This window comes from Ascaphus truei, chromosome 1 (genome assembly GCF_040206685.1).
Source record: "Ascaphus truei isolate aAscTru1 chromosome 1, aAscTru1.hap1, whole genome shotgun sequence".
Taxonomy (NCBI): domain Eukaryota; kingdom Metazoa; phylum Chordata; class Amphibia; order Anura; family Ascaphidae; genus Ascaphus; species Ascaphus truei.
The window spans coordinates 257,598,415-257,614,680 of record NC_134483.1 but is presented as its reverse complement, the minus strand read 5'-3'; the positions used below and the strand labels follow the sequence as shown (position 1 = coordinate 257,614,680).

Here is a 16,266-nt window from a genome sequence, read left to right as displayed (position 1 = left end):
GGAGGTTCTAGCATTTTGCTAAATGGACAAGACTCACTGTGGTCTCTTGCCCTCATACAGAGGTAACAGGAAAAGTTCACAGTTTAGTGTTAGGACCTGCATTAATTCTGGTTTAACTTGACGTGTATGCAGGCTTATGACGCTTTGGCCAAAGGGTTTAACTTAATAACAAAGTAAATATTATTATTATTGAAGTATTTAAACTTGATACATATTACTTTATATGTTTTGTCAATTGGATGTAGCATTGGACACCCCTGTCTTGTGACGATGTCTGTCATACGTTTCAGACCACAAGGTCTTTTCTCAAGCTCTGTGCCGTCAATGGAATAGGCATAGAATATATAGGATGCCTACTCCATTGATGTCACAGAGCTGGAGAAAAGTGGTGTGAAACGTACGTCGTTCTGGAGCTTGTCTGGCTGCATGATGATTAACTGATAATAAACAACTTTTTTTCTATTCGTGAATGCTGCGGATTTTATATATATATATATATAATTGTGGCAGGACGGCCTCGCGGCGGGGTCAGTAAGACGCTTGACACGATGGGAAACTTTAAACACTAGTGGTTTATTAGCCACAACCAAAATAAGTATGGGTGCACTGTCCCTTTAAGAAACTACTTTCTTGCAAATTAAAGCCTAGTCCCGTTAGGGACACTAACTCACTTCTTGAGCCCTTACTAACAGGACAGCCAGCTAATCTGGTCATGCCCAAAACATGCTACACAAACGATAACCAATAAGCATAATAAGAATAAAGTCTTATCTGTTTTGCAGCTCCAACATCAAACAGGAACACGGTTCCAGGGAGCAGGCTGTGTCCAGCCTCGCAGCAATCTGTATCTTTATCCTGGGTTGGGGTCCCAGCTGGTCCCAGCAGCCTAGCTCCTCGCAGCACTGGGGGACCAGAGCAGCAACAGCTGCTACGGCTTCCAAGCCGGGAGAGTTCTCTTCACCTTCCTGTGGAAAAACAAGCTCCCTGTGTCTGTGTCACTTCCTGCTTAATTAGGCTGCAGGTGTGCTTCCTTCTGTCTGAGGAGATTAACACTCTGTGAACTGGCTGCAGCGTCTCTCCATTCACTATTCCAGCCTAGTGAGTCAGTGACTCTGTCACATATCCCTCTCCCCAGCGAAACATTGTCCTGTGGAGCGGCCTGTGCACCATTCCCGTGCACCAGCATTTTTGGCGAAAATGTCTGACGTCGGCCCTTCCCCCCCCTTTTTTTTTTCTTGCCTTCCAATTTAGGCATTTTCTTTTTTGGGTAATTACCAGGCCATCTGGGCCTGAACACTCATCCTTCTCTACCTCTTTCTCTTGTGCCGTCCTGAGTCTAGGGTTGAAGCTCCGCCTTTGTTGTGTCCCCTTTTGCCAATGTCCCCAAGCCTCCTGCTGTCTATCAGCTATCTCTGCCTTCTTCCTCTTGGGCTCAGAGTCTCCCTTACCCTGTAGAAGATCCAAGACCTCAGTTAGCTCATAGTATTCACTCACCAGTGCTTGTCCTGCTTCTCCCTCTGTTTTTTGACCTTCCTCAAAGGTTTTTTGTACTTCTTCGTCTGAATCTGAAGTCTTCCTGGCCCTTTTCTTAGAAGAACCCACACAGATTAAAGCTTCCCATGATACAGAGCTGTCAACCTTTTTCTTATCTTCCGGGCTCTTTTCCAGCTTTTGTTCCTCGCCATTTTCTTTAGCTTCTTCTTGATTTTCAACAGAACCAGCACTACCAGTAGAGGACATGGTAGCACTCTTTGCTTTTTCAACCTCATCTTCTTTGTCACTTTCAGAAGGCAGCTTTGCACGCTTTTTAGGGGTGACCATTTTTTTAAAAGAGGCCCATGGTGTAATGCCTTCCTTCTTTCTTTCTCCATCAGAAGTGGCCCCTTCACCTTCTGTTTCAACAGTCTGTGCTGTGTCTCCCATTACATTTTCTGTAGGAGAGGTCTCTATAGACTCATCAGGAGAAGAGGGCGAACTGTCTCCTCCATCTACCTCTGCAGGATCACGAGACTCCAATGAGACAGGTACTTGTTCTGTCACATACTCTGCCTTTGTCTCTTCTTCCTTCTTTCCTTTATGCTTCTTGCCTGAAAGCTTCTTTAAACCAGATCCAGTGAAAAGCTTCCTTAGAGGGCTACCTTGACACTTAGCCTTCTCTTGTGAAGACAGTAACTCCGCTTCCGTGGTGATGGCTTCTGGACCTTTCTCCATCAGCGTATTTTTAGTGTTGGTTTTCACCTCATTTATCTTTATAACTTCAATTTGGGTGGGGGTCTTATCAACCCTAAGTGCACCCCATGATGCCGCTCTATTACCGTCGGCAGACTCGTAGGCTTGGGCCTTTCTTTCTTGTCCCTTTAATTTACTCATTTGGGAGTGTTGCTGGATAACCTGTGATGTCTTTCTCATCTTATTTTCCAACTGAGCGGTGTCCAACATAGCCACATGCTCAGTCTTTAGGGCCTCGAGTATCTCGTCCAGGTCACGCTTTTGTTTCTCCGCCAACTTGCGGCCAGCACGCTCAGACTCCAGGTCCTTCCTCAGGTCATGAAGCTGTCCTTCTGCATATCTTTTTTCACTCAGTGCCGCTGCCAGTTCATCCTCTTTGGCGTTGAGTCGCGACTCCACATCTCTTAGCAGGTTCAGCGCAAGGCTTAAATCTGTTTCTTTTCCTCTATTTCTGACCTGCAATTGCCTGTGCTCCTCCCAGACCTTGTCCAGCTCCAGCTGCTGTCGATCCCTCTCATTAGCCGTGTCGTCCAGCAGCCTGTGGGTATCAGCCATCTCGATTTCATAGCGCAATGTCAGGCAAGCCACCTGACGGACGGTCACCTCCTCCCTCTCGGCGAGTTGTATTTTGCGCTCCGCAATCTGCATCTGCAGCTCTTCAATTTGATCCTGCAAATCCCCTCTCAGGGACTTCACCTCTTCCCGGTGCTTGCTCTGGGCTTGCGTCAGCGCCGCCTTTATCTTTTGGAGCTCTGTAGTTTTTGTCGCCAGTATCGCCGCTGCTTCTGTTTTCCAGGCTTCTTTCTCCTTGGCATACTGACTCATGGAGATGGAGTTGCCTCTCTGCTTCTCCAGCTCTTGCTCCAGTCTCTGGACCTTTTCGCGCTCCCTCTCACACAGAATCACCTGGCTTTCAAGCTCCGCCCCCAGCAATGCTCTTGTGGCGTACAGCGTGGCCCTCAGCTCCTCATGCTGTTCTGTGGGGACATACTTGTTACTCAGCCGTTCCTGTAGCACTTGCTGCTTCTCCTTGGCCGCTTGCAGACTTGCATGTAGCTCTTGCAGCTGGCTCTGCCATAGGTGCGCTGCTTGTGTGTGCTGCTCCAGGGAGACACGTTGCATCCTCTCTGCATTCTGCAGTGCTTCCTGCACCTCTAATTTTTCTTGCACCAATTGCACCTTCACTTTCTGCTTTGGTGAAGCTTCTCAGTCCCATCACTGACCTGACCGGTCAGGTTTAAAACCTCTTCTTTCAGGTTTATATTCTCCATTTTCACAGTCTCTATATCCCTTAGGACCATCTCATTGGCTTTCTTCAAAGTACCCAGCTCTGTTTTGAGCGCGCTAGCTTCTTGGTGAGAAACTTCTAAGTCTTTGATGAAGTTTTGCACATCTCTCTGGGACATCTGATAGCACAGTCTCCAGTGAGGACTTGTTCTCTCTGATTCCATGTTAGCAATTGCGGTGTTGGCTTTATTCAAGCTTGTCGTCAGCTCCTCCAACTCACTCCGCAAGAGTTGCTCTGTTTTCTTTAAAGCCGCATACTCTTGTCTAGCTGGGAGTATACACCTCTGTACCTCTGCATTAGCTTCTCGCTCCCTATTCAATTGTTTCTGCAAGACATCATAATCACGCTGGGCAGTTTGGAGTGCAGAAATTAAGGCCTCTTTTCCCTGGATCAAGGATTCAGCTTCCCTTTGCTCCTCCTTTTCCTTTGCCACCGTTCCTGTGACAATTCTGCCCATCACTCCGGTCTGCAGCACATCTCGGTGGCTTGCTGACTCCTGTTGTCCTGATATCGCAGGCTCAAGTGGTTCGGTCACTTCCTCTGTGACTTGAAAAATATTTTTCTTTTTCTTCTTTCTCTTTGTTTTATTAGTTCCAGAGACATCAGTGGTACTGGGCACACGCTCACTGGTATCAGCTTCCACATCTTGCTTGCACTCATAGGGCGTTGCTTGCTTTTGCAGCTGTTTGTCTTTGAAAATTTTGGGGCACACATCTTCCATGTGACCTACTTTATGACAGGCCCAGCATACTAAATTCATCTGTGGGTACGGCTCTCCTCCAGGGGCCACATACGAGTCATCATCATTATCATCATCGTATGGCCTGAAGGGACACTGTTTTGTATGGTTATGTACATTGCAAAACTGACACATGACGGCGGCCATTTTAAAACCCCGTTTAAAAAAAAAAAAAATCTCACACCCGATGGGGCAGACTTTGCACAACACACGTAAGCTCTAAAATCTATGAACCTTCTGGGTTCTTCCTAGGGCAACTTCTTTGCAAAAATTCATTTTAAATTTCTTTTTTACCAGACAGGGCAAACTTTATCTCACAGCACTTGCTAGCTGCAAATTCACTCACTTCAGCAAAAGGTATTAGCTTTACACAGCAATCCTTACATACCCGACGGGGCAAAATGTACACTCAGCGCTTGCTAGCTGTAACTTCCACGCTTCAGCAAAAATCATTTTTTTTTCCGCTTGAGTTCAGTGTCTCAACACATCTTCATCTACTGAACCCCAGAGGCGTAGCATCCCACTTCTGACACCACCTGTGGCAGGATGGCCTCGCGGCGGGGTCAGTAAGACGCTTGACACGATGGGAAACTTTAAACACTAGTGGTTTATTAGCCACAACCAAAATAAGTACGGGTGCACTGTCCCTTTAAGAAACTACTTTCTTGCAAATTAAAGCCTAGTCCCGTTAGGGACACTAACTCACTTCTTGAGCCCTTACTAACAGGACAGCCAGCTAATCTGGTCATGCCCAAAACATGCTACACAAACAATAACCAATAAGCATAATAAGAATAAAGTCTTATCTGTTTTGCAGCTCCAACAGCAAACAGGAACACGGTTCCAGGGAGCAGGCTGTGTCCAGCCTCGCAGCAATCTGTATCTTTATCCTGGGTTGGGGTCCCAGCAGCCTAGCTCCTTGCAGCACTGGGGGACCAGAGCAGCAACAGCTGCTACGGCTTCCAAGCCGGGAGAGTTCTCTCCACCTTCCTGTGGAAAAACAAGCTCCCTGTGTGTGTGTCACTTCCTGCTTAATTAGGCTGCAGGTGTGCTTCCTTCTGTCTGAGGAGATTAACACTCTGTGAACTGGCTGCAGCGTCTCTCCATTCACTATTCCAGCCTACTGAGTCAGTGACTCTGTCACAATATATATATATATATATAATCACACACACATTATATATATATATATATATATATATATATATATATATATATATATATATATACTGCACCGACACACTTTATTCGAGCAAATACCCGGTATGTACCTGGCAGATACCTGGAATTCGCCGCTCCTCACCTCTGACAAGCCCCGTTGCGTTTGCCTTCCCAGCCTGGGTTCATGCCTGGCTGATGGGCGGCTGATCTCTTAAATGATAATGATTAGGATTTAATAGGCTGCAATGCTTCGCGTGTCTACCAGATGGCATAAATTCATGAATTGTAATGCAGTATATATATATGTAGTGTGCAGTATTGCAGCCAACGGGAATAAAATGCTTCAATCCCTGCCGGAAAATAACTCAATGCACTCGGGCAGGAAACAGTCACAAACCTCAATACACCCGGGTATACCCGAATTCGTGGGACTAGCCGAGCTCGAATAAAGTGTGTCGCCAGTGTATATATATATATATATTTATATATATATATATACATATATACACACATAAAATCGTAGATCATTATTTTGTTCGTACATGATCGTAGATCATTATTTTGTTCTAAATAACAGAATATAACATTAATAATGTACATATTTTTCTAGAACCTCAAGAATATAAATGATATTCTCAAAATAGCCCTACTCATATTTCCACATTTCTGCCTGGGAAGAGGACTGTTGGACATGGCAAAGAACCAGGCAATAGCAACAGCATATAAGAAATTTGGTAAGTATTGTTTAATTGATTTTGCAAGAGATTTGCTTATAGCTACATAGTTTCACATATTGCAGAGGTGGATGCTGCAAAGAGCTGTATATAAACAAATCCTCTGGGATGTGAGCTCCTGGTAAGCCTCATATAGAGAAGAAAACATAGTGCCAAAGATAGTGCATTAACATTTACTTGGCATGAAACAAACAACACAAAGGGGAAATGGAACACTCACACTTTCCCCTCACTAAAATCGCAGAGCGTGACTCTGGGCACACTCAGCCCTACTCCAGACTCGGCTCCTTGGTGTGTATGTGCTGACAGGCACGGTTTTCTCCCGATCGCGTCTCTCACTCGAATCGGGTGATACTTCGCCTCCTTTGCACGTCCGCCCCATCAAAGTCCTTATAGAGTCGGTACGGTGGCCTCAGTAGCTCAAAACCCAACGCGTTTCGTCCGCATGTCAACTTCTTCTTGGGTTATGCTGCATACTCTCTATAGCCTGTCTTTATATCCTACAACCACAATCCAAATTTGATTCAGCTGTTTGGTCCTAATTGTGTGTCTAACAGCAACTCAACTTATGTTGATTAGTCTATAGATGTGGACACTCAAAACACAGATGTCTAATTTGTGTGGTCTAGTAAGGCTAAAATTCATTAATACAATAGCAAATATTATAACACATTTACAAAGTTTTATACATTGGTAATAAAATCCAAGAAAGTTTAAAATCACAATAATACAATTTTTAATAAATATTTTAAAACTACAAACCAAAAACTAACTAAAAAAAATTACTAGCTAAAATTACATAGAATCACTAAAAAATCTCCTTTCTATATCTGAAATATATATGTATATATTTAAATATGTATAAAAACTTATAAAAATACTAAAATTTTGAGACAGAGATATCTTTAAAATCATTGAAACATCATGTGAGAAAGGCATTCCTATCAAAGTCGACATTCAGTCCTAGCGGTCTCAAGGTTTTAAGTTTATAAATCCAAAGGCTTTCTTTTTGGGAAATAGATTGCACTCTATTCCCCCCCCCCTCCCCTGCCTGTGTCTTGGAACAAAATCTATTCCAATAAACTTGAGACCTCCTTTGAGTTCCTCACATGTTCTAAAATCCTGTTTTTCAATTTTCTTGTTTTGCGGCCCACATATTTTAGGCCGCATGGACATTCTAACAGATACTGTACACTACAAAATCAGTGTTGCAGTTGATTAAACTTGGAATTGCAAAAACCTCTCCAGTTTGTTTAGAGATTAAGTTTTTGCATTTGTTGATGCCAAATGTACATGCCATACATTCTACACATATATAGAAACCTTTAGGGTTGCTCTCCAACCACTCTCCCTTTTAAGTTTTGTCATTTAATTTATTTGAATTGAAGTTTCCTTGTTTCCTTCTCAAGGCGCTTGGAGCCAATATATCCTTCACATTTGGGGCCTTGGTGAAAACAATCTGAGGTTTTTCAGGTAAAAGTCCTTTAAGGATCTGATCCTGTTTTAAAATAGGCCAATTTTTTTCAATAATTCTCCTGATCTTATACGACTCATTATTATACTGAGTTATAAAATGTATAATGTTGTTCATGTCTTTAACAGCTTTTTTGGGCAGTAGTAAATATTTCCTTTCCATGTTTGTTACCTCTTCCATCACTCTATCTAATATTTTAGAATCATATTCCTTTTCTAAGAACCTTTTTCTCAGTGTTGGACTGTTCTAAATAAGTTTGATTGGAGGATCAATTTCTGCTGATCCTCCTTATTTGTCCCTTAGGGATATTGTCCAACCATTTGTTTAAATAACAGCTCCTTCTGTGAATGTACATATTGCGGTCTACAGACTTGAAATTCGGTTAGCAGTTTACTTTTCCTTCATGTATTAACAGATTCAGATCTAGAAATGGAATCTCTTGTCTGCTCATATTATGAGTAAACTTGAGATTCATCTGATTACAATTCAACTGATTAATAAATTCCAAAGCTGCTCACTCCTCTCCTTTCCAGATAAATACAATGTTGTCAATAAATCAGTACCAGAGGACCAGACCCGCGCCAAGCACATCGCCAACCCACACATGTTTCTCCTCTCATAAACCCCTGAAAAGGTTTGTGTAGCTCGGCGTGAATCTGGGTCCCAAGGCCATATCACAGATATGTAAATAATAGTGATCATTAAAACAAAAATAATTGTTATGGAGAATATAATTAATGAAATCAATGAAATTTTCTTTTTCTATTGTCATTTTAATATTCCTATTTAGAAATTCCTCTACAGCCTACGTGCCCTGTGTATGGGTAATACTTGTGTAAAGTGCTGTTACATCACAAGTTACAAAGCAGAAGTCTTCTTGACATTCCATTTGTCTAATAAATTAATCTCCTGAGTTGTATCAAGTATATATGAAGGCAATTTGACCACATATTTTTGGAGATATATATTTATATATTCTGATAGATGTTGGGAGAGGGAATCAATCCCCAAAATACTGGGTCTCCCTGGCAGGTTTTCTAAACATTTATGTATTTTAGGGATTAAATAAAAAATGGGTAATTTAGAAAATCTATTGAAGATAATAAAACTCAAGATTGTTTAAAATGCCCATTTTTCCCTATTAAGAGAATTGACTCTAGTTTCCTCTTAAATGCAAAGGTGTGGTCATTACAAAGGATTTGGTAGGTCTTATATTCCCCCAAAATCCTCTGTGCTTCCTGTAGATAGTAATCTGCACTCATAATTACAATACACACATTTGCTATATGCTTTGCTGTGGAGGGTTTTTGTCACTTTTTTTACTCACCATAACGTAACTCAGTATGGTAAACCCCATCCTCTCGCTTCATTGCATAGCCAGTTAACCAACCCCACACTGATGAGACCCATTAAGGTCAAAACAGCTGTCTGTGGGTGGGTTTTCTGGCTATGCATCTTAGCCCTGGCTGTGCTCAAAGCTGTGACCATGCAGCAAGCTTACGCCTATAGGGAACCATGTATAAAATGGTTTTGAAGCAAAAAGTGGCACTGTGTGCTCATTTGCATGTCATTTCCCAGAATCCTTGCTGCAGTGGAAGTGCTGTGTGCTGGGTGATAATGGTGAAAGGCAGGGTTGCAGACCTGCCTAAGACATGCAAATGAGCATACAGTATATTTACATTTGCTATATATATATATACAGTAGCGGCAGCTTCTATTTGAAGCAATGCCGCCGGCTGGGTGTGTGTGCGCAGCGTGTAGACGCGGCACGTTGCGGCGCACTGTGACGTCACAGTCACGTGCGCGCCCGGCTACCCCGGCTTCCCCGGCCTTCCCTGACACCCCTGGAGATTAAAGTAAGGTAAGCGGGGGTGCGGGGAAGCAGAGGGGCAGAGCAGGAGCCGGGTTCGGGGTCGGGAAGGGGGGGTAAATTGCGCGCGAAGTGGAGGGGGGTGCGTAGGGGAAACGCGGTGGCGCGCGGTTTTGACTGGCAGCAGCCGGAGTAGATCCCGGCATGCCGCCGACATTACTACAACTAAAAGCTGCCGCCACTGTATATATATATATATATATATATATATATATATATATATATATATATATATATATATATATATATATATACACAGAAAAGGACTGCGCTTGGGTATGGTGTGACAGCAATAGTATAATAATAAATGATCAGAAAATGTATAAATATATAAAAAACCTAAATGACAATAATAATATTTAACTGTGCAATCAATACGTTCACCAAATGCATATATAGTTATAAAAATCACAAATCCTTTGAAGTCCAAATGAAGTCCAAAAAATGCAAGAAACAGAAAAGCACTGACAGGAAAAAGCTTCTTTAAAGGGCACAACGACCTCCCTCTCCACCTGCATTGAAAATAGAAGAAAAAAGCGCCCAATCCTAGTGCATTACTTTGCAAAAAATGGTTTAATTCTAATAAAAGGCTCATAAAATGAACTCACAAACATAAAATATAAAAAAGCATTGTATGAGTAATACTCATGCTCCAAAGGATCTGTAAGCGCTGCTGCTCTGCTACTCTGCTCCGTGACACTCATACTCTCATACTCTCACACTCATAAATCAACGCTGCAGGAATCCACTTATACTTTACTAAAATTAGTCCTTGTTACGTACACGTGTGTGTGTGTGTGTGTGTACTATTTTCCTGCACCCATTAACCAGCGTCTGGAAGCCCCCTCTTCACAATATCTAAAGCAACAATCCCACCTGGGATTTTACCTGATCCGCAGTCCCTCAATGTCCAGGTATCCTCATTCCCGCAATGTTATATGTTGGAGGGGAGGTGTTCCCTACCTGTCTTCTGGGTTAGGGGGGATTCCGCTGTCTCCCGTGTGAAGCTCCAGAGTCAGATCTGGAAGAAAGCAGTATCGGTTATTTCGGTGTAGTATAGGGCAGTTAAGATATATATAGGGTAAATAATATAACCAGAGTGTGGGAGAGAGTGAGACAGAGAGAGAGCGAGACAGAGAGAGAGAGAGAAAGACAGAGAGAGAGAGAGAGAGAGAGAGAGAGAGCGAGACAAAGAGAGAGAGAAAGCGAGACAGAGAGAGAGCTAGACAGAGAGAAAGCGAGACAGAGAGAGAGCGAGACAGAGAGAGAGCGAGACAGAGAGAGAGCGAGACAGAGAGAGAGCGAGACAGAGCGAGACAGAGAGAGAGCGAGACAGAGAGAGAGCGTGAGACCCAGAGACTGAAAGAGACAGAGACCCAGAGAAAGAGACAGAGACCCAGAGAAAGAGACAGAGACCCAGAGAAAGAGACAGAGACCCAGAGAGTGGGATTACTGACTGGGTGGGGGGTGGGATGACTGACTAGGGGGGTTACCTCTGGTGTCCTGCACACACACGTTCTCTCTCTCCCCCATATATACACACACACACACACACACTCAATCTCTCTCTCCGATACACACACACACACACACACACACACACACACACACACACACACACACACACACACACACACACACACACACACACACACACACACACACACACACACACACACACACACACACACACCTCTCTCTCACATACACACTCTCTCTCTGTACCTCACAGTATCTCAGGAGCGCTGGAGGGGAGAGAGGGGGGGGGGAGAAACACCCAGCTTCTATCTCCCGCCCCGCGCCGAGGTGGGGGGGGTATCTCCCGACCCGCGCGTACAGCGGAAGAGCACCGGAGGTGGGGGGGTATCTCCTGACCCGCGCGCACAGATGGAGAGCGCCGGAGGTGGGGGCGGTATCTCCCGACCCGCGCACACAGTGGGAGAGCGTCGGAGGTGGGGGCGGTATCTCCTGACCCGCGCGCACAGCTGGAGAGCGCCGGAGGTGGGGGCGGTATCTCCCGACCCGCGCGCACAGCGGGAGAGCGCCGGAGGTGGGGGCGGTATCTCCCGACCCCCGCGGACAGCGGGAGCGCCAGGGACCGGGGTCAGGATGTATCAGTGTATATATAAATATTTTAAAGTGCATTATATTCCCCCCACCTCAAGCATCTGTTCAAAATCCTCCATGACCGGATCAGTGCAGGTCTTGTAAGTTACAGGAGCTGACACAATTATACAGAAGTATATATAGAGGAGGAGGAGGAGCAGCAGCAGACACATGCGCACCCCCTCCCCCCCTCCCCTCATTACTTAACCGTGCAGAGAAGGAAGGGTGGTTTGAAGTCCTGGCAACTCCATCCCGCGTCACAGCCAATCAGCTAGAGGGATATTTTTTTTTTTTCCGAGCAGGGGATTTTTTTTTGTAGAGCAGGGGAAAAGTTACTGGCCATGAGCCAATATCCGATTGCAGCTGGCGAGTTGGCGACCGGGTTTGTCGAGCACTGTACATATACATTGTTACAAACGCCCCTCTTTTGTAGCGCTGACGTCTGTCTGGGTTCTTCCCGACACAGTCTTCTAGGGTTATTTATACAAAAAACAGGATCATGCAAAGTATTATGCTGCTTAACTCAGGCTTCTGGCTGCTTTATTTTCATCCAAGTAAGGTACTGCAGCTTTAACAAGTGTAGATTAGAGGTACTCAGATACTTTCATTCAGCAGTTCACTCATTTCAGTGTTACAGTATTTCCCACACTGTTATTTTTAAGAAATAAAACCAAAATCATATAAACAAAATCCTATCCCTTTCAGGGATCTAACTACACATCAGAATCAGTCTCTCTAACAGCTGCTGGCCAACTAACCTGGTTCCCCAGCTTAAAACAATGCTCTCTTATTTAGGGTCACTAGATACAGCACAGTATTTTAGCAACAGCAATTAACATTTGTTTTGTCTTATCTGTTCGTGGTGGGAACTCGGTCCCAAGTGTCCAGGCAAATCCTCTGGTACTGTGATACTTGGAGGGGCCATCCACCCCGAACTGGATTCCGGGGAGCAGCGATACCCCCAGCCTCCAGGCTCTAAGGAGAGAGAGTGAAATGCAAAACCTCTCTGCTCTAAATACCTGTGCATGTGATTAGAAGAGCAGCTGAGGGAGAACTAGAGCCATTGTAATCTGTGGTCTGGATTTTCCATCCAGCTGTCTGAGTTAATGGGAAGCTGTGGAACGGATCATTTTTAACTATTCCTGCACTTTCTGACCTAAAATGGGGCAGAAAGCTGCCTAACATCTTTGGACTATGTCACATATCCCCCTCCCCAGCTCACACCTACTGGGGTGAGCGGCCATGGACCTCACTGGGGTGAGCGTCCTACCTGAAATACTTGAGCTAACTCCTCAGTACAATATTAAGTATTCACATGACACGAATATTAACTTTTTCCACGGCAATTATGGACAATAGGTTTCGTCATAAGAGACTATACTTGGCAAACATATTTTGTTGCTCTCTATTAGGGAACTATTTTGAAAAATAAGTGTCTAGCACACATTCTTACAACCCAGGATATGCTAAATATATTCACAAAACCAGACAATTTCTATTACCTCCCTGGGTTTTTCTACTCTAGAATATGAACCTCATTATATATTTACCAATCGAAAAGGGCATTTTTTTCTATATTGTAAGCTGCCACTATTTTTTTTTTCCTTATGCTACAGCCTTGTAATCTTAAGGGCCATCAACCCTGTATATTAATTTGAAGTTTAGCTACATTTTCAACACAGAGAACCAATATAACATTGCAATATTTCAAAATGCTTATTCTAGAGGCCTAATATAGCATAACTACACTAGCTTATTTGCAAAGTTAAGTGACATAGTCCACTCATATAACATAAAAATCGGTCATTCCCAAACACTTTTTCCTTTTTTTTTTTTTTTTTACTTCCAGTCCATTACAGTACATTTTCTGACTTCATTTCAACACCCGCAGCAACCTGCAAATGACTGGCCTGTTTCTTTAGCTTCTGACGGAACTCTGGGGCCGGATAGTCTTTGTCTTTATATTGTGGCCCAGAGTGGCGAGATCCGGAAAAATTCAAGGCCAGCGTTGACCTTCTTCGCTTTTGCTTTGCAACCTTTGAACCTTTATGGTACTTCTTACTGCCATGTATTTTCTCACGACCATCACTCTCAGAGATTTGGGATTTTCCCTTTGGGGCAATTATATGGTACTTAGAAGATGAAGCACTGATTACCTGGAGCACCTTCACCTTGATGGGGCTCTCACTAACTCCGGCTGTACCCTGTGGCATTTTACCTTTGCAGCCAGCAGGCATGTAGTCTTGGACCTCTCTTTCCTGAGGCCTACATTTATTCAGGCGGAAATACCGCTGGATAACCAGTGACGCATTTCTCAGGGTTTGATAGCGAATCCTGTTCTGTGTCATCCTAGTCAGAGACTGGATTTTTATAGTTGCTCCTTTCATAATGAGGAACCTGTTTCGTACCATGCGGGCACGGTAGAATGATTGAAGAACACAGGCTGCTTTATTCCGGCGATTGAACTGACGAATTTTCATCCCTCTGTAGGCAGCCTGTAGGATGATAGTTGCGGCGCGTTTACGCCGATAATTTTCTCTTTCCCTTCTTCCTTGGATAAGAGCTTTGCAGTGCTTCTGAATTATTCTACTGCTTTTCTCCTTTTTCAAAACGTTAAATTCCTCCACGAGAGAATTCTGTTTTGTGCATACATGTCGCAATTCTGTTCTCAGAGCGTCCATTTCTTCCTGGTGCTGGCTCTGAGTGTGCATCAATGCATTCTGTAGTGCTTCCTGCACTTCTAATTTTTCCTGAGTCAACTGTTTCTTTACTTTTTCTGCTTGGACAGTCAAATCTGAATTTTCCAATTTCAGACTCTCATTTTCTTGCTTTACAGTCTCTAACTCACTTAGGGCAATCTCATGGGTTTGCTTCAACATTCCCAGCTCTGTGTTCAGACCGTGGCCCTCCAGGCGTGAGTTTTGCACCTCTGTGCTGAGCGCATGAACCTCTTGTAGAGCCTTCCCGTATTTCTGTTTTAGGATAGCAATCAATTTGTCAGACTTAATCTGTTTTTCATCCATGGTGGCAATTACGGTGTTGGCTTTTTCCAGACTAGTTGTCACCTCTTCCAGCTCACTCCGTAAGAGAGACTCTGTTTTCTTCAAAGCCTCGTACTCTTGTAAAGCTGGGAGTATACACCTCTGTAACTCGGCGTTCGCTTCTTGCACCTTCTTCCAACATTCTCGCTCCTTCACCAAATCCTGCCACAGGACTTCATAATCATGGCGGGCAGCTTGGAGTGCAGAAACCAAAGCCTCTTTATCCTGGTTTAAGGATTCAGCTTCCCTTTGCTCCTCCTTTTCCTTTGCCACTGTTCCCGTGACAATTCTGCCGGTCACTCCGGTCTGTCGGCTCTTTTCTGACGCATGTCCTGACAGCACAGGTTCAAGTGGCTCGGTTACTTCCCCTGTGACTTGAGGAACAGTTTTCTTTTTCTTCTTCTTTCTTTTTGCTTTATTAGCTCCAGAGATATCAGTGGTGCTGGGCACACACTCACTGGTAGCTTGTACATCTTGCTTGCACTCACAGGGCGTTGCTTGCTTTTGCAGCTGTTTGTCTTTGAAAATTTTGGGACACATATCTTCCATGTGACCTACTTCACGACAGGCCCAGCATACTAAATTCATCTGTGGGTATGGCTCTCCTCCCGGGGCCACATACGAGTCGTCGTCATCATCATCGTATGGCCTGAAGGGACACTGTTTTTCAAGATTACGTTCATTGCAAAACAAACATTTCACGTCGGCCATTTTAGAAACCCAGCAGGGACAATTTGCTAGCTGCAATTTCACTCACTTCAGCAACTTACATACAGCACTTGCTAGCTGCAAATTTACTCACTTCAGCAAAAGGCATTAGCTTTACAAACAGCACTTGCTAGATACAAAATTATTATTTTTTTCTTCAGCAAAACATTTTGGTTTTCTGTTTGGGTTCAGGGTGCTATTGCATCCACACCTCGCACATTCTCTGTGTATGCTAGAAGCATAACTGATATACACAGTGGGACAGACTTCACTCATAGCATCTGTACTTTAGTTCAGCTGGGCGGCCATTTTAAATCCCCGCATTTATTTGCAAACCCACAGACTTTTAGTGTCGACCCGCATTCTCCACCATATGTGACAAACGCCCCTCTTTTGTAGCGCTGATGTCTGTCTGGGTTCTTCCTTTCGTTGTATTCCAGGGGGAGCATGGAGGGAAATAGAACAAAAAAAGACATAAACAATCTAAGTGTAGACAGTTATTTCAAAGGTACAAAATTAGATATCTTGTCTTGGCTCGTATGTTGTGCCTACTTACAAGATGTAAGTTGTATACAAGCGATTTAGACACACAATGGTCTCTGCTAGGGATGTTGTTCTCCACTCTATGAAGCAGTCTCCAGTAATCAGCTCAGCAACCAAGTGTATGTGAAGAAAAATGATACCATAGTGCAGACCAATATAATGTTAAAACTAAACTTTATGATTTTTAAAAATGAACACTTACAATAAAATTGAATATAATAAGCATTGTTCACAATATTAGTGAGGAGAGAAGAGTGTGTTAGCTTCCGGCTCACCCGCCTCTTCTGATGGGTTCTTCCTGACACAGTCTTCTAGGGTTATTTATACAAAAAACAGGATCATGCTACACAAAAAAGTATTATGCTGCTTAACT

General features: G+C 43.8%; 1 protein-coding gene across 5 annotated transcripts in view; it reads left to right on the top strand.

Moving 5' to 3' along the window:
- Positions 1-16,266, top strand: part of LOC142496631 (phospholipid-transporting ATPase ABCA1-like) — a 1,672,602-nt gene that overhangs the window by 1,338,300 nt on the left and 318,036 nt on the right. For all 5 annotated transcript variants that reach the window (XM_075603302.1, XM_075603295.1, XM_075603331.1 and 2 more), the window contains one exon: positions 6,028-6,151. In XM_075603302.1, coding sequence (XP_075459417.1) covers positions 6,028-6,151 — 124 coding nt within the window. The remainder of the gene's footprint in view (positions 1-6,027; positions 6,152-16,266) is intronic.